The 23879-nt window shown below is 40.8% G+C and overlaps 1 protein-coding gene across 3 annotated transcripts in view; it reads left to right on the top strand.

Annotated features, from left to right (window-relative positions):
* LOC126175375 (fatty acid hydroxylase domain-containing protein 2) overlaps nucleotides 1–23879 on the top strand; it is a 189431-nt gene that overhangs the window by 104748 nt on the left and 60804 nt on the right. For all 3 annotated transcript variants that reach the window (XM_049922147.1, XM_049922145.1, XM_049922146.1), the window contains exons 3-4: nucleotides 209–312; nucleotides 4373–4518. In XM_049922147.1, the coding sequence (XP_049778104.1) occupies nucleotides 209–312; nucleotides 4373–4518 (250 nt within the window). The remainder of the gene's footprint in view (nucleotides 1–208; nucleotides 313–4372; nucleotides 4519–23879) is intronic.

Genomic DNA, 23879 nt, shown 5'->3' with positions numbered 1-23879 from the left:
GGCCGAAAGCTTTAATTATGAGAGTCTTTTTGTTGTGCCTGTCTGCGACTCAGCATCTCCTATATATGGCGAGTACCATCTGTTATTTGTATTGTGAAGTATTATACATTTCATATATTGACAGATTGTCATAGTTGTTTTTATTGTAATTAACTTTTATTGTTGTGATTTAGAATTATTTGTGTCTTTCCCATGATGGTGAAAAAAGGCATCTGCAGAGGTTCTGGGGAGCATCTGGTGATTTCTGGCAATCACTTTGGGATCGTCTACTAGATGTAACAGGCGAGAACCCAGCAACATTTTGGGTGTATGGTATGTTACTTAGCAAGCAAAATATTATATAAAAAAAATCTTTGCAAGTATAATTCATCATTTTAACAAAAAAGTAGTTTAAATTGCAACAATGTTTTTATGTTTGATTCCAGTAACTGGTTTTGGTTTATGAGATCTCCTTCAGGCCAGAAGCTCCAGATAATATAGGGAACTAGTTCATGGAGCCACTCAGTAGTATGTACCAGTACTACACAATTGAGCAGTTGCGACAGGTTCCAGTAGTACTACCAAGTGGCTCTGTGAATTGGCTCCTTATCTCATCCAATCTCTCTTGCCTGAAGATGGTCCTATAGGCTGAAATTGGTTATCAGAATCAAAAGTAAATAAGTTATTGCAATTTGAACTTCTTTAACAAAAACTGTAAGCACAATCACTGTAGTTCAACAATAGTTGTTAAAAATTATTAAGTTTATAATGTTTGTAAGGTTACACCAGTTCTCACATTGTGAATGAAATACTGAAAGGATCGCCTAAGATCAGATCTTGCATATTTAAGTCTAGGTGGCATTTTACCTCTCTCTCAGTAAAGCACTATTAATGGGAAGCGATGAAATATAATATAAAAAAACTAGAGCACCACTAGTGATGCATTACACTCTCTCTTCGTTTCTATCTCTACCCCTGCCTCCCCATGGGACTCCTGTCAAACCTACCACCTGTACTAGCATCAACTTTTCAGTCTTCAGTGTTTAAGCTGTTACTAACTTAGTCTATCCTCTCTCGCTCAAGAATAATTAAGAGTTCCAAATACACTGTTAATATGCTGTTAGTTGGAATTACTTTAATAAATGACGGCAGAACTGGAAAAAAATTGTGATTTGGTACATATTATTGTTAGTTTAGAATAGTAAGATTGTACCACTAAATGACTAAACGCTGTGTTAATGACTGTGGTGTGCAAATTAGAATGTGAATGCATATAGCTTTGTGCACAGAGTGAGACAGTCAGTACATTGCAGTCTAGCTTGTGTGTTCTGTCTGTGGCCCTCACCACATGCTCTACTTGTCTTTCTCGATGGCAACTGGCAATGTTCTACAATTTTAGTGGGTGTACTTTGTCTCATGTGGTAAATTACCCCTTGGTAATGCGCATTGAGTCTTTACACACATTCATTTTGCCTCAAGATACATGAAAATTGTCTCCAGGAAATGATATCAAAAGTTTCTTACTGCATTTTTTTATCTTTATTTAGAATGGGACATTAATACATTTATTACCTTTGTTGGGACTGTTTAATTTTGCTATGTTCTATTTGTGGATCTTTCAGTCTTCTGTTATCAGTTCATAGGTTCCTCCTGATGCTCAATTACTCAAGATCTGCTGGCCATATATAGCTTGCAAGTAATTTCTTGTCTGGTGGGTATGAGATTGTAGCTGTCTTTGACAGTTGCCCTTCCTCCTTCTCTCCCTCCCTTCCTTTTCAAGTGATGACTCTTGTTTCATTCTACAGTATTCCATCATACTATCTGTATTTGTTCCTTTTTAAAGGCCTTGGTCTTCTTTCAGTAGCCACTGTTATTGACTTTTCACAGGACCTTTCTTTTAGGTGTTAAAGTGTTTTAGCCTTTTTCAGCTTTAAGAAGTTTAGCAAGGATTCCATTCCATTCTGTACTTGTACCCATGTTCAGGTCTCCTACGTCCATTCTGACCTCAATCTTCAAGTTGTTTTCATTCTGTTTTTATATTCCAGTAACTGACTAGGGCCTTAGGAGTTCAGGGAAATATTTCTTCAAAACCTCATTTGTTGAAAAAGGAGAGAAGTTTGGAGTTTGATGTCCCGTCCACAATGAGGTCATTAGGAATGGAGCACAAGCTCATGTTTGGGAAGGATTAACAAGGAAACTAGCTGCGTCCATTCAAGCAAATCATCCCGGCATTTGCCTTAAACAGTTCAGGCAAATAATGGGAAACATAAATCTGCTTGGCTGGGTACTAGCCACTTTGCCATCTGACTCATTTATTCATATGGTGATGGAAACTCCTTGGTGAAATGTAAATAATATAAGACCTCATTGTCCTTTTTATGGAATAATTTACTTCTCTTATCAAGAAAATCGACTTAGCTGCTTACACCATTCTTTTGACTGTTTCCTCATCATTTTCTTTTGTGATTCTGACTATTTTCCTTCACTATATTTGACCAAAATTGATGTTCATTATTCATGAATGCATTGTAACCTTATATGTTTTGTCATCTGTAGCTGACAACATCTTAACATTTTTTGTTGAACCATACTCATTTTCTATGTGATTATTTGAGAATTAACTCATGTGGTCTATGTATGGTCTTATCCATTGTTATTTTCATATTTCTACTGCATTTGTGTATTATGCACCTTGTTCTTTCAGCAACTTCAGCTGTTTATTGATGGTCCACATTAGATTTGTGTGTTATGACTGCAATACAAAGAAGCTATTTCATAACTGATTTCGGTTGCAAAACAACGATTTTCATATCTGTGAAAAGTAAAGGGGAATGGTTATCAGAAAGGGAAACATAACTAATAAGGGTGGATTGCTAACAAAAAATTGTGCCCTACCAGGCCCCAGGGTACATGACATCAGTTTATTAAAATGTATATAATGAGGAAAATTATATGGGATGAAATAAAATGAGAAACTATAAATGCTCTGTACACGAATGAGTAGATACAACATACTCACAGATGTTACTTTTCATAGATCTGAAGGTGGCTCTTCAATGACTAAAATCAATTATCTAAATGCTGTTTTATATTGCACTCAAGACAAATTAATAGTGAACTGTTACTAATGACATGTCTCCTTAACTGACTATGTCAATTAGTTGGTGTACCACTCTGCAAATATACAGTACATATATTTGGCACTGGGTTTCCAATATTTGATTTATTGTGACATTTATCAGGGATATCAATTGTGGAACTGCTTAACCCCCCCCCCCCCCCCCCCCTCTCTTCTCTCCCCCATCCCTCAAAAATAGGTCATAGTGTGTTTTATATTCAAACAAGAAGTCCGAAGGACGTGTGTTATATTTCATAATTAGCCAAATAAAGGTATCTGTTTTGTTACAGTTTTATTCTAGGCCAGTTTTTGTTGGACGTATGGAACATAGTCCTGGATATGATATTGGAAAGTGCTGAGTGAAATATAAATACTGGAAAGAGTAAAAGTTATAACTCACTTCATAGTTAAGGCACTGAGTGGTTGTTGGACATGTAAACAAGATTGGACATTTTGCTGAAATTTCAGTGCCATCCTTCCAAATGAAGAAAACACACACACACACACACACACACACACACACACACACACACACACACACACACACACACACAGAGGAGGGGGGGGGGGAGCAACATTTTCCCAGATGACTACATTGTTCTGACACTGCAGCTCAATTACTGAGAACAGTTTGGTTGGTTAGTACAATGTAGCTATATATTTCTGTGTGTTTTTTGTGTAAATCAGCTATGAAAGAAGACATTGTCTGAAGGCTCACCAAATTTTCAGTCTTTCTTATGTGCTTTTCAGTGGTTCAGTGCCTCCGGTAAATGATAAATGGTTACCTTTACTTTTCCTTAATTGAACACAAACTTAGATCATTTTGTGAATTAGTAGATTATGTACTCACATTGAATATATCATATAAGAGTATTTTATGTCACCTACGTATGAATCAGAATAAAGATTGAAGAGGAGAATCAGAAATTTTAACACACACAGAATGTTTGCCTGAAGTGAAAAATGTATAAACAGAATGACAAGTCACATGTACAGAATTCTTTGTGACAGAGTTAGAGTACCGAAAGAAAAGACTCCAAAGTTTAAACCATATTAATTGCAAATGTTTGTTTTTCTTCAAATATACCAGTTTGTTGTTGTTGCAGTGTTGATGATGATTGTTTATGGATTACTGTTATAAATGTCAAGGAATTTTTACAAAAAGTATTTTATTAACATATTTTGTAACATATCCTGTGATTTCTTTTTATGTCATTATATATTTCTTTCTGTCAAAGCCACTACATTCCCCATATTTTCACTATGTTTTGACAGGTACAACAGCACTAACAATTGTTGTCTACTGGACATTTGGGGGAATATACACAATATTAGATATTACCAACAAACCATCTGTCATCCGCAGGTATAAGATTCAACCTGGGACAAATGAGCCAGTGGACACTAAACGTTTAATGAAAGTGAGTATCTACATAATTAAATGAAAGTTGAACGTTTCTGAGAAGACTTGTATATGTTAAGGTTTAGAAACTGAATGGTACTGATTCTGAAATTAAAGCGGCCATTGAAAAAATTATGTGAAGAAAGCATAAAGAAAAGACATAGAAAGTCTACTGGAAGAAAATTATGCCTGAGGGGACAACAAGAAGGAGAGACAAGGTGCAGGAGAGGTGTAGGATGCAAAAGTATAATGCAGAATGTGCAATGAGATAATGAATGATAAACAGTAAAAATGAAGACCACTATCTATGCAGAAAATGTTGATTGTGAGGAGAAATCGAAAAAAAAGAGAGAAGCTGATTATTCTGACAGTATGGGCTTCTCTGTTGATTAAGGTACTTTGCAGATTAACAGCTGGCATTTGAGTATCCAGTTCAGCTACTGAATTGTGGTCTTGTTATACCTGTTTAGCAGTATCGGTGATTTGTATTCATTATCATTGAAAATATTTTCAAACATACAGCTGGCTCCAATCACTCATCTGAAGTTACCTTGTTGTAATTTCTGTTGCTACTGTTTTCCTCTCATTCCTCAGCTTCATTCTCATATATTCCCTCTGTTCTCTACATCTTATTTTTCTCATACACCTCTTTTTTGTAAACTTCTATTTTTTATTTTTTTTTTATTTTTTATGAAAGTAGTGCTAGCTACATATGATTAAGCGCTTGTGCTCCCTTCCTGTCCTGACCTATAAGCATTTCAGGGAACTCAACCAGACTTGGCTGATATGGGTTTTCCAAGTTAGGAACTGGTCAGTACTGCCCAGTTCCCTGTAACTGGAAACTTTGTGTTACAGGAAACAAGGATGTTGATCTAACTGTGCAATCATTCTCAGACAATTTTGCAAGGAAGACATAAACCAATTTATGTACATTAATCACTCATCGAATTAAAGATAGTAGTAGTTCAGCTTGTCATAACAGGGGTATTGTGAGCCCATGTGCTGGTTGCTGGCATGCTCGGGAAGGGGAAGATGTCAGGTAGCAGCACATTTGACTGCAGCCAGGTCATGGCTGCCAGATGTTACGACACTCCATCTCCCAAGTTGTGCGAGCAATGATCTCTTCATATCCCACAAACCCAAGCATGTGCTATGAGTTACCAGTTCGTTTGAAGAAAACTGCCACTATCAGAATGAACAGCAATGAATAACATTATATTGATGGTAGGGTTTGCCTTTGAGTATCATATTATTGCAATCATTGCTAGATTGCCCACAGTACAGTAAATCACTCATCATAAATACAGGACAACAACATTGTTGAGAATTTGTGCCATCGAAAATAACCTCGTTGGTATAGTGTGCAGAAGCCATCACCTCACTTGTTAACCTCTTCTCACTTTATTTAACACGGCACAGAAATTAACCTGAGGACAAAACGAGTGAAGTGTGGAAAAAGGTTGTGTTATTGCTGTACACATTGGAACAAACTGAGTACCATGTAAGACTGCCTCCTACTTGCCATCAGAGCACTGTTGATGCAGTTGATACAGACATTCTTATGTTGCAAATACATGTATGGAGTGAAATGAGTTTTCTAATATATATATACACACACACCTTTGTCACTCATGAGAATGCATTGCTAGTGCTTCAGGGAAAATGGGGATGCTACATACTAGGTGTATATAATTGTTCATGAGGATATATATGATTGAAGTGTCTCCCCTTGCAAAACATGCTTGATTGAAAATGAGATACTGACTGCCCAACATTTATGCGTTCTTCGGGTTCTTATGCACAGTAAGATCATTGTTCTAACAGAAAACAAGATGTTGTGTCGTTTCTTATAGAAATGGGAACACATTGAATACTCTCCAGCTTTGATTAATCAAACTGTAAATAGACTTTCTGTATATTGAAAAATCTTTTCTCAGTCTCATGGGGCATGAGGCAGCTGAAAAAGAAATAAGTGAAAGGGAAGAAGAAGAACCAGAGAGATAATTGTATTTTGATTGAAACAAAAAGCATTCTATAATGGTGGCATTATGAATAGTACCACATAAACTACCTTATCATACACTACTGGCTATTAAAATTGCTACACCACGAAGATGACGTGCTACAGACGCGAAATTTAACCGACAGGAAGAAGGTGCTGTGATATGCAAATGATTAGCTTTTCAGAGCATTCACACAAGGTTGGCTCTGGTGGCGACACCTACAACGTGCTGACATGAGGAAAGTTTCCAACCAATTTCTCATACACAAACAGCAGTTGACCGGTGTTGCCTGGTGAAATGTTGTTGTGATACCTCGTGTAAGGAGGAGAAATGCGTACCATCACATTTCCAACTTTGATAAAGGTCGGATTGTAGCCTATCACAATTGAGGTTTATCGTATCGCGACATGGTTGCTTGCGTTCGTTGAGATCCAATGACTGTTAGCAGAATATGGAATCGGTGGGTTCAGGAGGGTAATATGGAACGCCATGCTGGATCCCAACGGCCTCGTATCACCAACAGTTGAGATGACAGGCATCTTATCCGCATGGCTGTAATGGATCATGCAGCCACGTCTCGATCCCTGAGTCAACAGATGGCGACGTTTGCAAGACGCCAACCATCTGCACAAACAGTTCAACGACGTTTGGAGCAGCATGGACGATCAGCTCAGAGATCATGGCTGCGGTTACCCTTGATGCTGCATCACAGACAGGAGTGCCTGCGATGGTGTACTCAACGACGAACCTGGGTGCACGAATGGCAAAATGTCATTTTTTTCGTATGAATCGAGGTTCTGTTTACAGCATCATAATGGTCGCATCCATGTTTGGCGACATCGCAGTGAACGCACATTGGCAGCGTGTAATTGTCATCGCCATACTGGCTTATCACCCTGCGTGATGGTATGGGGAGCCATTGGTTACACATCTCGGTCACCTCTTGTTCACATTGACGGCACTTTGAACAGTGGATGTTAAATTTCAGATGTGTTACGACCTGTGGCTCTACCCTTCATTCGATCCCTGCGAAACCCTTCATTTGAGCAGGATAATGCAGGACCGCATGTTGCAGGTCCTGTACGGACCTTTCTGGATACAGAAAATGTTCGACTGCTGCCCTGGCCAGCACATTCTCTGGATCTCTCTCCAATTGAAAACATCTGGTCAATGCTGCCCGAGCAACTGGCTCGTCACAATAAGCCAGTCACTACTCTTGATGAACTGTGGTATCGTGTTTGAAGCTGCATGGGCAACTGAACCTATATACGCCATCCAAGCTCTGTTTGACTCAATGCCCAGGCGTATCAAGGCCATTATTACGACCAGAGTGTGAAAATGTAATCACATGTCAGTTCTAGTGTAATATATTTGTCCAATGAATACCTGTTTATCATCTGCATTTCTTCTTGGTGTAGCAATTTTAATGGCCAGTAGTGTATAATTTTAAATGAAAAGTGTATGTTTTTATAAATCCTAAGAATTTGTGTGTAGCAGTTTCAAATAGTGTAATAGTAAATTTAACCTTTACACTACAGTCTAGCACACGCAATCGCAACAGTCCCGCTGATTTTTGTTAAATGCTGTGACAACAGCACCCCAAGCAGCAGATAAGCTACACAGCTGATTGTAATATTCGGTGAACATAAACGGCAAACTTTATACTGAATTTTATCATGGTATTTACAAAAGGGAGCATATGTAGTTCAATAAATTGTAGCAATAGCAGACGAAAGACACCACATTTGCCAATCTTTCAGTTTCTGAAGGACACTGAGAGGTATGAAATGTCACATTAAAAGGCTCTTTTAGTTACAGTTCTCTTGTATATTGCATTAGTTTACTGATGATTAGGAGCAAGAAATGGCTAATAAATAGTAGAAGACATGACCTAATTTGACGCTCTGTTTGTTATGCTTAGAGCCGAATAAGTTCATGAATGCAGAAAATAAAAAAACTGTTGTGAGATGCAGTTCCTACATTGAAACTTCGTGGCAGACTAAAACTGTGTGACGGACTGTGACTTGAACTCGGGTCCTGTGCCTTTCGCTGGCAAGTTCTCTATCAACTGAGCTACCCAAGCATGACTCACGACCCGTCCTCTTAGCTTTACTTCCACCAGTACCTTGTCTCCTATCTTATAAACTTCACAGAAACTCTACTGCAAAGTTTAGAGAGCACTTGCCCATAAAAAGCAAAGCTCCCGAGTTCAGGTCTCAGTCCAGCATGTAGTTTTAATCTACCAGGAAGCTTCAAATCAGTGCACACTCTGCCGCAGAGTGAAAATTTCATTCTAATTTCTACGCTATTTGGAGTGCCATATAAGCCACCACAGTGTCCATAAGAGAAAGTTGCCATACAGATGTGAAAAATGAAACATCCAAAACAATAAAACTGTCTCCTGACACAGAAGAAACAGATTCCACAGTTGTTCCTGCATGAGAGCCAGAAACAGCCATAAATGGCAGAATCTTCAATGCAGAAGTTGTTTGAAGATGAAATCATTAGGTTAAGCAGAATCATTCATGTGTTGGAAAACTGTGTTAAGCGCAAAAACACGCACATCGTTAAGACTCCATACAAAGTTATTACGTGATGAGGAAAGTGCCCATTGTAAGAATAAACAAACAAAAACATTATAGAATACTAGTGAAAAAGACAAGCTTATGTTAAATAATTGTTTTATTGTTAAGCTAAATCAGTATGCCATTGTACAGTAAACATGGAGCTAGGGGGAAAGGTGAAAAAAAGTTATTTGCATTAAACTTATTGTACTACATTACTCAGACAAACAGTTTTTCCTACACTGTTTTAGCCTTCCATCAGTATACATCTTATAGAGGTATGTTGAAAATATACAAATAAAATTTGGGTAAACAGTAGCATATCCTATCTTTCAAAGCAGAAAGTGCAGCACTTTTCAGAAACCGATAAAATTGTTAATTTTTCAATGGATAAGATATCACTAGTGGAAAATTTGATATGCGATAGCTGTGCTGTTTATTCATTGGGTTTGAGGGTGTTGGTTACATATGTACATCTAAGGTTGCCATTACTGTGTTGATCATAATGATTAATGGCATTTTTCCAATTTTAAACAGCCATTACTGTATTATTTTTCTAAAGGAGCAGTAGGAACCATCCATTTGACTCGTATATTTTATGAAGTTGTCAAAAAGCTCACAGAATTTGGACTGGTTGTGAAAACGTTTGACTGACCAAGACTGAAATTTTGTGGATTGTAGGCACAGTCTGGGAATCTCACCAGGTAGTCCGTGCTTAGTACATGAAGGGGGTAAGGTATACTGTTTTATGGCATCACACACATGACAAAAAGTATATGGAATAATTTATTCAGGTTCATCTGTCAGCTCTACTCAGTTGGTTGTGAAAGGAAGTACTAATTAGCCCCAGAGATCACTAAAAAAGCTGTCCAACTACCAGAATTTTAAAAAATGAAAGTGAACACTGCAGTTTGTGTGTTAAGCCATATAGTAGCATCTGGTATTGAAACACTTATTGCATGTGGCACCACGCCATAATCTGCTACAGCTACGAGGTGCATTCAAGTTCTAAGGCCTCCGATTTTTTTTCTAATTAACTACTCACCCGAAATCGATGAAACTGGCATTACTTCTCGACGTAATCGCCCTGCAGACATACACGTTTTTCACAATGCTGACGCCATGATTCCATGGCAGCGGCGAAGGCTTCTTTAGGAGTCTGTTTTGACCATTGGAAAATCGCTGAGGCAATAGCAGCACGGCTGGTGAATGTGCGGCCACGGAGAGTGTCTGTCATTGTTGGAAAAAGCCAAAAGTCACTAGGAGCCAGGTCAGGTGAGTAGGGAGCATGAGGAATCACTTCAAAGTTGTTATCACAAAGAAACTGTTGCGTAACGTTAGCTCGATGTGCGGGTGCGTTGTCTTGGTGAAACAGCACATGCGCAGCCCTTCCCGGACGTTTTTGTTGCAGTGCAGGAAGGAATTTGTTCTTCAAAACATTTTCGTAGGATGCACCTGTTACCGTAGTGCCCTTTGGAACGCAATGGGTAAGGATTACGCCCTCACTGTCCCAGAACATGGACACCATCATTTTTTCAGCACTGGCGGTTACCCGAAATTTTTTTGGTGGCTGTGAATCTGTGTGCTTCCATTGAGCTGACTGGCGCTTTGTTTCTGGATTGAAAAATGGCATCCACGTCTCATCCATTGTCACAACCGACGAAAAGGAAGTCCCATTCATGCTGTCATTGCACGTCAACATTACTTGGCAACATGCCACACGGGCAGCCATGTGGTCGTCCGTCAGCATTCGTGGCACCCACCTGGATGACACTTTTCGCATTTTCAGGTCGTCATGCAGGATTGTGTGCACAGAACCCACAGAAATGCCAACTCTGGAGGCGATCTGTTCAACAGTCATTCGGCGATCCCCCAAAACAATTCTCTCCACTTTCTCGATCATGTCGTCAGACCGGCTTGTGCGAGCCCGAGGTTGTTTCAGTTTGTTGTCACACGATGTTCTGCCTTCATTAAACTGTCACACCCACGAACGCACTTTCGACACATCCATAACTCCATCACCACATGTCTCCTTCAACTGTCAATGAATTTCAATTGGTTTACACCACGCAAATTGAGAAAACGAATGATTGCACGCTGTTCAAGTTAGGAAAACGTCGCCATTTTAAGTATTTGAAACAGTTCTCATTCTCGCCGCTGGCGGTAAAATTCCATCTGCCATACGGTACTGCCATCTCTGGGACGTATTCACAATGGACACGGCCTCATTTTAAAACAATGCGCATGTTTCTATCTCTTTCCAGTCCGGAGAAAAAAAATTGAAGGCCTTGGAACTTGAATGCACCTCGTACTGCAGACTTTTTCCAAAAAGTGAATGATATTTTTAGCGTTTAGCGCACACAGTATTATATGTGGTGTAACTTTAAGGTATTGTGTTACCAGTGCTTCAGCACACCAGGAAATTTTGAAGACACTAAAGCCATGGATTCAGCCATGGAAATTTCTAGGTTTCTATGGAAAAAAATTGTTCCTCCAGAATTTTGTATGTAAAAGGACTTTTAGAAAATATGACTGCTTTGCACGTTTGTTGATGATGATTCACATGGAACCAAAATGTATGTACTGTCACTTAAAGTTAACCAAGAGCCACTGGAAAACTTTTTCTCTATGATATGGCACAAGGGTGGTTTTTGCAGTGATCCATCACAGTGACAGCTTTGGGTTGCATTCAGTAATCGTGCATTAAGCAAATTAAAACGCATACACACAGTGTAGCTAGCTCCAATTGTGAGGGATTGACTAGGGCTAGGCAATTGTAAATAAAAAGTCTGCTACCAAATTACAAGTCTCACCATTGTTGGCCATTAGTGATACAATTCCAGTAATGAGCCTAGCAAATATGGAAGGTCCAGTAAGTCTTGGAGAGGCAGACAGTAGGAAAAATTGTTTTCAATTCACAACTGTTATAACTGTAAGACAATACTTGTACATGGCAGCCAAGAACTATATTCAAATGATAAACTTTACTGTCACTTTAAAAGTTATGAAGGCAACTTTGGCAGTCTATTTATTCGTACTGAAAATGTCGGAGCATTGTTGACTGATTGTGAGAGTCAAATGACTTCTGTTTCTGATGAAAATGCCCTCAAAAGTAACTGTGGTGCATTCTTTGTAAATTTATTGATAAACATTCTGAATTTTCCATGTGAGTGTTGTGCTGAAACAGACCATTTTAATGAGATTATTTGTTAAATGGGGCTATTTTGTATTATTAAATTGAGGACTCAAGACTTACTATGTAGGAGCAAGATACAAAATAAGAAAGTGATAAAACTGGCTCATTTGGGCTGTTAATGTATTTTCAGTTTCATTAGTTTATTTTTCTTTGCTGTTAAATGAATGTATGTAATTGATAATCAATGTATTATAACAAAGCTTTAATCACATTTCTGCTCATAATTAAAAGAACCTGATGCCACAGAGAGTAAGATGAAAGTTGTAGCTTTTGGAAGCAGATGTCCTAGAAAGCAGAATGGAATGAAAAGTAGTGTGTCACTCCTTTTTGTATACCTGGATGAGCATATACAGGGTGATTATAACTAAAGTTAAACTTCCAAGTTACTGTAGAAATAACACCAGTGGTCAGAGTGATGTCAAATTGCAACGGAATATTTTCGGAGAAGGGGGGAAAAGTACGGCAGAAGAAAAATAAGTAGTTACAAAATGTGACAATAGATGGTGCTGTAAGCATCTTAATTTAATAGTGGTCGTCTACAGATGACAAATCAATTATACAACAATGCCTAAGGTGTACGTATGACGTTAAACAAACTGTACTACTCAGTGCACATGGGTGTACAGGTGCGTAAGCCCATCCACCACGGCTAGGTTATATCACATCGGATGGGGAAAATAGGTTTTTAATTGTCCTGAGACCATAAACTGCATAAAACACATCAGTCGAAATCGTACCGGATTATTATTTTCCGTGTGACTGGCACAAAACATGTTCATTATGCTGGTCGTCATTTTCTACAAGCTGAAATCGAGAAACAGCACGTTCCACAACTGATCGAACTGTTTCCGGGTTCAGAATGTGTTGCGTAATGTGTGCCTTCAGTGCAGTGAAGTTTGCAGTTAGAACACTGAACACGACATCTTTCTGATAGAGCCCCACATCCAGAAGTCACACGGATTAAGCTCAGGTGATCGGGACGGCCAGGCTGTAGGGAAATGGCGGCTGATAATTCTAGCATTTCCAAAATGGCACTTCAGCAGCTGCTTAACTGGATTTGCAATGTGCGGAGGTGGACCATCTTCCATAAAAATGATCCCATCCACACAACCATGTTGTTGAATAGCTGGAGTGACATGGTTGCACAAAAGACACTCATAGCGCTTACCAGTGATGGTACAGGTAACAGGACCGGAAGCATCTGTCTCTTTGAAAAAATATGGCCCTATGATAAATGATGCTGTAAACCCTCACCACACAGTGACCTTTTGCAGGATGAAGTGATACTGGTTGTTTTGTATGTGGATTGTCCATAGCCCATATTCGACAGTTCTGTATATTGACAAATACTGTCAGATGGAAGTGGACTTCGTCTGTCCATGAAACCTTCCACAGCCAATCATTGTCCACTTCTACGCGAGAGACCCTTCAGTGTCTGGAACTTCTGCAGAGCGATGTGTGCACATTCATCATTCTTGTAATACAGTTTTACCAGCAGAGCGTGATCCTGCATTGAGACAGTCATGGCGAACGTCGCAGATGCGAAAGGAGGAAAAGCTGTGTACCTGGTGTGTTTATACCAACTTCAATGGGTCATGTGCATGACAGGTGTTTCCATTTACATATTCTGACACATACAGCGCCATCTATTGATCAATTTTCACAGTATTTTTTTTCTTCTGCCATGTGTTTTCCCCCTTCTCCGATAATATTCCATTGGAATTTGATGTCATTCTGACCAGTGGTTTTATTTCTACAGCACTTTGAAAGTTTAACTTTAATTATAATCACCCTGTTTATGCCTCTTACTTGTGATATACTCTGTGTATTTTCTTACTTTGAGTGTAATAAGGTGCAATTACATGCATTTTATAGACTATTTCTTCGAGCTTATTTCACTTCATTCATTCTTTCAGGTCTCCTGTGAGTGTACTTGCACCCATGATGCTAAAATATAATAATTATTTTATAAATTATGTAGACAAAAGATTAAAAAGAAACAGTATTGTTATGGTTCATCTGACGTTACAGGATGACAAGCTTTCTCTCCACTAGGGTGCTAGTGTTGCTTGAACTGTCGGATGGTAACAACTTTCACAGAAGTGGGTGTCGCGACTCTATATATTAGACTGTATTTACACCCTTTGTCAGTTGTAAAATGTGGTTTTCATGTATAAAGATATAGCTATATAATTGTGTATTTGTATATTAAAGAAAGTTCCAGCAGAATCTAAATATTTTGGAAGTGAAGGAGACCATTGACAGGCATACAAAAAAAGAATGAAGCCTTTGCTAACTTTCGGAAGAAATCATTGCATGAGCTGGAGTACCTACTTTCGCAGGTGGCTCCACCTTTGATGACACAGGATAAGCCTGTGACAAGATTGAAGTAGGATGTGCTGGTTGGGTGAATCATGTCAGTCTTGCACCTGAGTCTTCAACAAGGATATGACACCTGTGGCAAGGGGATGAGAGAGAGAGAGAGAGAGAGAGAGAGAGAGAGAGAGAGAGAGAGAGAGAGAGTGAGGGGGGGGGGGAATAGGGCATGGACTAGGATGTCGTGTAGGTTGGGTGGGTGAGGAGGAATGAGGATAGGGTATCATGAAGAAATGATCAGTGAACTTGAACCAGAGAAAGGATTTGTAGTTTTGGGAGGCTAGAAAGGTTTCCTGTATATACCGAATAAACTGGTTTACATAGAAGGGTGCCATGTGGGTGCTGAAGGCTGTGCTGCAAATTTATATTTACCATCTCCTCAAAGGAGAAGTAGTTGTGAGTGAGGATACAATTATTACACTGTATAGGTTTGAGATAATGTGTTTGGATTCAGAAGGACTTCAGGAGAGGTTGTGTTCGATAGCAGCAGGGCTGTGGTCATGGGGGATGTTGGTGTAGGGGGAGGTGGAATCAACAGTGAAGTGCAAAGATCTAAATTATAATGGATGCAGATGATTGACAGTTGATGAAGGAAGTGGTTTGTATCTTTGATATGAGTGGCTAGGCTATGGGCAGGTGTTTTTTTTTTTTTTAAAAAAAAGCTCTTTGTCGACAAGGGCGGAGATTCTTTAAGTGGGAGCACTGTAATCAGCTACACCATGGCATACAGAATTGTTGGGTTTGTGAATTTTGGGAAATATACAGAAGATATTGATATGAGGTGGGAGATGTACTCAGGAGAGAGGTTTAGGAATGGGCCGAAGCATTTGAGTAGGGATTTGATGTTATGTTGGACTTCTGGGATGGGGTCACTGTGGCAAAGCCTGTAGGTGGAGGAGTCAAACTGTTGACAGAAGCCTTTTCATCACAACAGTGGTGGAGCCTTTGCTTGAAAAGAGGATGATTGAATCAAAGTCTGTTTTGAGTTTGGAGATAATTGTCCTTCCTCCTGTGAGAGGTTTTTGTTCTTGAGAAGTGATCTGGGGAAGGATGGTGAGGCCAAGTTAGAGGTTAGCAATTCCTGAATGGTGACCAAGGGGTGGTTAGGTGCATGCATACATTCATTCATTCCACACATTCATACATCTTATTCCTTACGTGAGCCTTCAGTGACATGGAATGAGCCTGGGTATAATAGGCAGAAGAATCCAATCCAGGTTACTTCTGTAAAGTACGAGGGCCGTTCAGAAAGTAACCTCCGGTTGATTTAAAAAAATACACCAAGTTAAATAAAAATATTTTAATATATACATCTTTGCACTATTTTTCTACATAGTCTCCATAGCGATTGAGGCACTTATCGTATCTCTTCACAAGCTTTGAAATTCCTTCTGCATAAAAATCACCCGCTTGTGCCTGGAGCCAGCCTGTGACCGCATCATTGAGCTCTTCGTCGTCATCAAACCGCTGTGACCCGAGCCATTTCTTCAAATGCATGAAGAGGTGATAATCACTTGGCGCCAGGTCTGGACTGTAAGGTGGATGGTTGATAACGTCCCACTTGAAGGACTCAAGAAGGGCCGTTGTTCTGCGAGCAGAGTGAGGACGGGCGTTATCGTGCAAAAAAACGATACCGGAAGTCAGCATACCATGGCGTTTGTTCTGTATAGCCCGTTGTAACTTTTTTATTGTTTCACAGTACACGTCTTGATTAATGGTCGTACCACGTTCCATGAATTCAACCAACAACACCCCTTTGGCATCCCAAAACACTGTTGCCATCAGTTTTCTGGCAGAAAAATCTTGCGAGGCTTTTCTTGGTTTGGTAGGCGAATTTGAATGTGCCCACATCTTTGATTGTTCTTTTGTCTCAGGGTTCACGTACTTAATCCAGGTTTCGTCACCGGTCACGATTCTGTTTAACAATGGTTCTCCTTTGTCCTCATAACGTGACAGAAAGTCTAATGCAGAGGCCATTCTTTGAGTTTTGTGGTGGTCGGTAAGAATTTTGGGCACCCATCGTGCACAGAACTTACGGTAACCCAATCTTGCTGTCACTATCTCGTACAAGAGAGTCTTAGAAAAATGTGGAAAACCAGTAGACAACTCCGACATTGAGAAACGTCGTTTTTCACGAACTTTTGCATCAACTGTCTGAATGAGTTCGTCAGTCACCAATGATGGTCTACCATTCCTCTCTTCATCATGAACGTTTTCTCGTCCACTTTTAAATAAACGTACCCATTCACGGACAACTCCTTCACTCATAACTCTTGGTCCGTACACGGCACAAAGCTCACGATGAATAGCTGCTGCAGAATATCCTTTGGCTGTAAAAAACCTTATGACAGCACGCACTTCACATTTGGCGGGGTTTTCTATTGCAGCACACATTTCAAACTGCCACAAAAACTAAACTAGCGCAGGTACGACGTTCACTCGACCACAGCTTGATGCCGACTGACCTGTTGAGTGCGTGAACGCACAGATGGCGTCGCTACTCCCCCCACAACCCGCACTGTGACTGATCGGAGGTTACTTTCTGAACCGCCCTCGTATATTAACAATAAATCGTGACTAGTGATAATCTGATCACTCCTAACAACTAAGGGAATTATTTCTAAATTATTTTTTATGTTTGCTCATATTAAGAGGGAAAATAAAATTTGGAAACAAAGTAGCTGCTCCTCCTCCTCCTCCTCCTCCTCCTCCTCCTCCACTACTTCGATGCTGTGTTTATTTAATATATCTAAAAAAAACTTGCTTTATGCAGACTACTATTAGCTGTATATAGGAAACTTCCTGACAGATTGAAACTGTTGAGTCCTGCGGTCGGCAGGAAAGAACTAACTATTAAGTTTGAACAAACTTTATTTAACTGAAACACCTTCCTGGCGTGCACTAATTTTCAAACTCAAGAGCAACAGGAAACCCAATAATTGTTGTGGTGGCAAAAACCAGATAAAAATTACAACACAATGAAAAGAAATAACAACAACCAAAATACTATGCTACACAAGTCCAAAATGGCATTACGCTCAACAAGATACAAATTTCTACAAAAGATTGAGGCGACTGTCTACTGGGCTAGATCTGGCATAGGTGTTGGCAGGAGATGTCCTAGCTGTAGGTACACACTGCCAGTCTGACTCTGCTGGTTTGCTTATAACACCAATTCTGCGGAGTGCTGCACTTAGTTACATTAGTTCCAATTGCTGGATCTCTATCACATGGCTTTTCACGAAGTAGTGCTGTGTTTATGTGGAAAGTCTGTTGATGTTTACATTCATTGGCGATGTTTCTGATGTGAATTCTTGAAGGAAGGTCGGCAGCTCACCTTACTTGTCTGTTGTGCGGCCCCTCTAACAGATAAGGGGTCGCTACGACATATCTTCCCCTGGAGAAACAATGCACCGCACCACAAACATCCATAGGAGTGGGGGCATCCTGGTTCACGGCTGTCAGGGGCTGGAGGCGGTGACACAGCAGGGGCAGCTGGCGGCAGAGGCAGTGGCTGAGGCAGAGGTGGAAGCAGAGGTTCCATCACAGGGCAGCCGTCGACAGGCAGTGGCAGCTCCCCCTGGGCATCGTGGTCCACCAGACAGGGACGGAGCTGGTTGAGGTGCCGGTAGGTGACAGACCCATCGGCCCACCAGAGAGATGCCATCGCCCAGCTGCAGAGCTTGGTGATGACAGCAGGTACCCAGTGCGGCTGTGGATGACAGAATGTTCTGCTTGGCCATTTGATGCAGGGTGAAATGGGGCAGTGTGGACGAGGGAAAACCCATTGGCAGCATAGAATTGCTTAAACTCAATCAAAGTAAACTGTGGACCATTATCCATAATAATCATTTTGGGGAGTCCCTCGACAGCAATGAGGCGCTGGAGAATTTTGATAGGCTCAGCAGAAGTGGTGTTCATCATACAGGATATGTAAGTTATCCTGACCTAGAATTGATCAGAATGAGCCACTGTGATCTGTGAAAAGTGCCTTTGAAATCCAGTTGGAGATGTTCCCATGGAGCAGCTGCATCTGGCCACGAAAAATACTGACGTGGGGGTGCTGTCTGAAATGTTTGGCATGTCGTGAAGGCCGACACGATAGAGGCAATGTCTTTATCCAGTCTGCGCCAATGAAGGTGTTATCGTCGGGCCAGCTGTTTGGTGAGAACAATTTCCCCAATGGACAGCGTGGAGGTGGTCGAGGACATGGCAGCGCAATGCATGTGGTATGACCACCAGGGGAACATCTGAATTGCTATGCAAAAGGATGACGCCACTGCGGAAAAAGACTGTGCTAATGATCCCAAAAATGCTGGACTTCCGCATCGCAGATGCTACGATGGCTGTTCGGCCAACCTGCAGTGATCTAGTGGCAGAGAGCTTGCAGTGTCTGATCCTGAGTGGTGGCCTGCCATACCGCATCGGCATCCAATGGAAGCACGTCCAGAGCTGCACCCACGTTTGGTTCCATATGGAAACAAACCAAGGGTGAGGTGTCAGACTTACGGTCTGCTCCGGCAGGCAGCTGGGAAGGGAAATCGGATTTTGCTTGCCTTTCAGAGGTGCGATAGACCATATCAAAGTCGAACGTTGCCAGGAATAGCGTCCAATGCTGCAGGTGGTGCGCTGTCTGGGTGGGCACTGTGGCACCTAGGTAAAACAAAGAAACCAAAGGTTTGTGGTCAGTCTGCAGAGTGAAATGACGACCATACACATAGTCGTAGGATTTCATCAGGGCAAAAACCAGTGCCAAAGCTTCCTTTTCAATTTGACTATGTTTAGTATGAACATTGGTCAATTTTTTGGATGCGGAACCCACCGGGCTCTCGACACCATTTACCACTTGCGAGAGGACTGCACCCAGACCATATTTCGATGCATCGGTGACGATGAAGGGAAGGGTTGTAAGCAGCCAGACAAGGAGGTTGAGAGAGAGCTGACTTCAGACTTGTGAAAACCAGCTCACATGCTGTGTCCGAAACGCAATGCACACCCTTGCGCAACAGCCCGGTCAGGGGTGCAGAAATCTTAGCAGCATGAGGTATAATGTGCCGATAATAGTTAATTTGACCAAGGACAGAGTGTAGTTGCTTTGCATTGGTGGGAGGAGGTAGGTTTTGAATCACCTCAAGATACTCCTTAGAGGTATGTAGGCCATGGGCATCAATCGTGAACCTGAGATAACTGACCTTGCACGAAAAAAAAAATGGCACTTTTCTTTCCAGCAACACAGATTAGCCTTGGAAAAAAACCTAAAACAGACGGTCCGCAAGGTCCACCGCGGTTGAGCCACCGTAAAATTTGCCACACCGGGTACCTGACTTATGAAGTGTTTCAAATAATGTTGGAAAATGGCGGGGGCACTGGCAATGCCAAACGTGAGGCTTTTGTACCAGAAAAGGCCATTAACTGTAATGTCCTGCAGTCGGCAGGAAAGAACTAATGATAAAGTTTAAACACACTTTATTCAACTAAAACACCTTTCTGACATGCACTAATTCTCAAACTCAATAACTGGAGAAACAGTAATTCTTGTGGTGGCAAAAGCCAGATAAAAGTTACAAGACAATGAAAAGTAATAACAACAACCAAAATACTACGCTACACAATTCCAAAATGACATTACGCCCAGCAAGATACAAATTTCTACAAAAGACTATGGCGAGTGTCTACTGAGCTAGATCTGGCGTAGGTATTGGCCGGAGGTGTCCTAGCTGTAGGTACACACTGCCGGTCTGATTCTGCTGGCATGCTTATAACACTGATTCTGCAGAGTGCTAAACTTATTTACATTAGTTCGAATTGGTGGATCTCTGTCACATTGCTTTTAAAGAAGTAGTGCTATGTTTACGCAGAAAGTCTGTTGATGTTTACATTCACTGGCGATGTTTTTGATATGAGCTCTTGAAGGGAGGTTGGCAGCTCAACTTGCTTGTCTGTCATACAGGTCCTCTAACAGATAAGAGGCCACTATGACAAACTCTGTGTTGCACTGAGACTTTAATCTGGGACATTTGCCTTCCACGAGCAAGTGCTCTACCAACTGAGTGATGCAAGTACGACTCACAACTTGCCCACACAGTCCTCCTCCCACCTTCCAAACTCATGTAAGTTCTCTTACATTCCTTTCTTCCAGGAGTGGTAGTCTCACAAATAAATATCTGTTTAATATAGTCATCATTATATACACATCTTAGAATCCAAATATTGTGTTAACTTGTGTGGAAGGCCTAATGAGGTATGTAATATTTTCAGTTTTCGGCTTTATGTCAGGCCAGTTCCAGTTGTATACTAGTCTATATGGAAAAGTAATAAATATTGTTTCACTGCATATGGTGACTATGGTATAGGACACATGTTGAAGATTTGTTCATCATAAAGATAGTACTAGCCTAGAAGATTAATCATTCATGTGTTATCTAATTTTGTTAACTACTAAAATATTTAAATTCTCTATAAATGAACAGTGCCACAGCTTGAGATTCGTTGTGTAATAATGGCGATGATAATGTTCAGTGGGGTTATAAAATTAGAGTGAGTACAATCTCTCCAGAAAAATTAAAAGTTTCATCGTGTGTTTGATACTGTTCACAATTATTATTACATCTGCAGTTACAACATAATGACAAGCTTCTGAAAAGATATCCCAAACAGGAGATGAAAAGTAATACTTTGTGCCTTTGGTGGTAGGCATGCATGCAACGAATAGCAATTCGTGGGTACCACGAAAGTATGACTAATACTTCACTAGCCCAACACATAAAGAGCAAGTTTCAACATACAGGGTGTTTATAAATGAATATCGCAGTTTTAATGCATTATAATATTTATTATGTTAAACTTACAGTTATAAATGATACGTCAAATGAAAGAGAAACTCAAACAGTTTTACCAAGAACCTTATAAATGTTCAATGTGAGCACCATTTGTCACATGGCATACATAAAGTCTATAGCCGCGTTCTTCCCAAACCTTGATAAGTGTGTCTTCAGTGATTGTAGCAACAGCTTCAATCCAGTTTCTTAATTCAGGGAGATCTGCTGGTAGTGGAGGTATGTACACACAATCCTTGATGGAGCCCCAAAGGAAAAAATCACATGGCTTTAGGTCGGGTGAACGTGAAGGCCATGCAAATCAAGCCCTGTCATTGGGCCCCTTGCGGCCTATCCAGCGCTTGGGTACAGTGAAGTTCAACCAATCACTTACTTCGCTATGCTAGTGAGGTAGCGCACCATCTTGCTGGAAAAGTTCTCTGGCTCATCTTCTTCCAACTGAGGCAAGAGCTATTGCTCTAGTGGATCAAGGTAAGAAGTGCCAGTTACAGTAGGTTCACCAAAAAAGAAAGGCCCATAAACTTTCCGCCAAGATATGGCCCAAAAAGAGTCACTTTAGGGGAATCTCGTTGTATTTGTACCACCTCGTGAGGATTTTCTGAGCCCCACATGTGCACATTGTGAGTGTTAACATGTACACTAAGGTGAAAGGTCGATTCATCACTGAAGACAACATGATCCAGAAAAATCTTCATTGTCGTGAAACATTTCGTTTGCGAAGTTGGCACGTAATCCATGGTCTGCTGGCTTTAGAGCCTGTAATAACTGTAAACATTTAGGATGTAATTGTACGCGTTTTCTTAAAACTTTCCAAACAGTCGACATGGGAACTTGTAATTCATGATTGGCCTTCCGGACTGATTTCTTTGGGCACTCGCTCAACAGTGTCTTCACTAACTCTTGGTCGTCCTGTGCTCTTCCCTTTACAAAGGCAGCCCGTATCTTCAAATTGATGATACCATCTACAAATGTTATCACTTGGAGGATCACAACCAAACTTCAGCCGGAATGCATGTTGCACAGTAACTGCAGATTCAGTCTTTGCAAACTGCAAAACACGAAATGCTATCTGTTCACTAATCGCCATCTTCACTACTACCGCTGTCTAACAGACTGTGGCGGGAACATTGCGTGCTGCGCATGCACACTGGTGCCAGACACAACTGTTTGAGTTGCTCTTTCATTTGACATATCATTTATAACTTTAAGTTTAATGTAATAAATATTATAAAGTGTTAAAACACCAATATTCATTTGTAAACACCCTGTTTTGTAGATTCTGATAGACACAACTGAAGCATCCCCCTGACCGGAGGGAAATATTGTCATGAAGAAGAAGGTGTAACTAGATATATGACAAACACTAACTTCACTTAACGAAGGTTTATTCAGCACTTGCATATACAAGAGCACGGAGTGAACTGCCTGTGGGCAGACCATATACAGTATATATACAGCTACAGAACATTCCAGTACAATGATTCTTAACATTTGTAGGTACTTCTAGAATGTATTCGAATCAGATTTATAAATTAAAATTGTACAGTCCACATGAGTTTTGAACTCACGACCCTCCATGCCACAGTTCAATATCATAACCACTACACCACGGTGTTACCCAGCTTCTTCTGCGACATTGCTTCCTCCTTAAGAGAACAGCGTCTCGGTGTTACGTCGTCCTAGTCTGGGAACGAGTCATTGGTCCTGCATACTCCGACTCCCGATGACTGATGCTCGCCCTGGCAGTGATCCCTTAGAACTTCTTTTGCCGCTCCACTCTTCGTCACTTTTCCGCTTGTTGCCTGTTGCTAGAGCTGCAGGATCCTTCATTCGAAGGACGTGGACCGTATCTCTGATCTTTCGTTGTCTTGTGTCAGGGCTGAAATCTTCAGCTTCATAAGAAACATCAGACAACTGTCTTACATCCTTATGTGGTCCAAAGTAGCGCCTTAGGAGCTTCTCAGAGGGACTAACCTTCTGAACAGGAGTGAAGATCTAGACGAGGTCACCAGGCTGGTAGACAACAGGGTGATGCCTCGTGTCATACCTTCAGTGATTGTTTTCATTCGAAGGACGTGGACCGTATCTCTGATCTTTCGTTGTCTTGTGTCAGGGCTGAAATCTTCAGCTTCATAAGAAACATCAGACAACTGTCTTACATCCTTATGTGGTCCAAAGTAGCGCCTTAGGAGCTTCTCAGAGGGACTAACCTTCTGAACAGGAGTGAAGATCTAGACGAGGTCACCAGGCTGGTAGACAACAGGGTGATGCCTCGTGTCATACCTTCAGTGATTGTTTTCTTGAGCCTGCAGCGTGCGGAGTCGAGCTAACTGCCAAGCTCCCTCAGCTCTGGTTAACACCTGGCTGATGTAGTTGTCATCCACGTCATCAGAATGTAACGGAAA

The sequence above is a fragment of the Schistocerca cancellata genome, chromosome 3, assembly GCF_023864275.1.
Source record: "Schistocerca cancellata isolate TAMUIC-IGC-003103 chromosome 3, iqSchCanc2.1, whole genome shotgun sequence".
Classification (NCBI taxonomy): Eukaryota; Metazoa; Arthropoda; class Insecta; order Orthoptera; family Acrididae; genus Schistocerca; species Schistocerca cancellata.
Note: the sequence above shows the minus strand (reverse complement) of the source record. Positions and strands in the feature narration are given on the sequence as shown.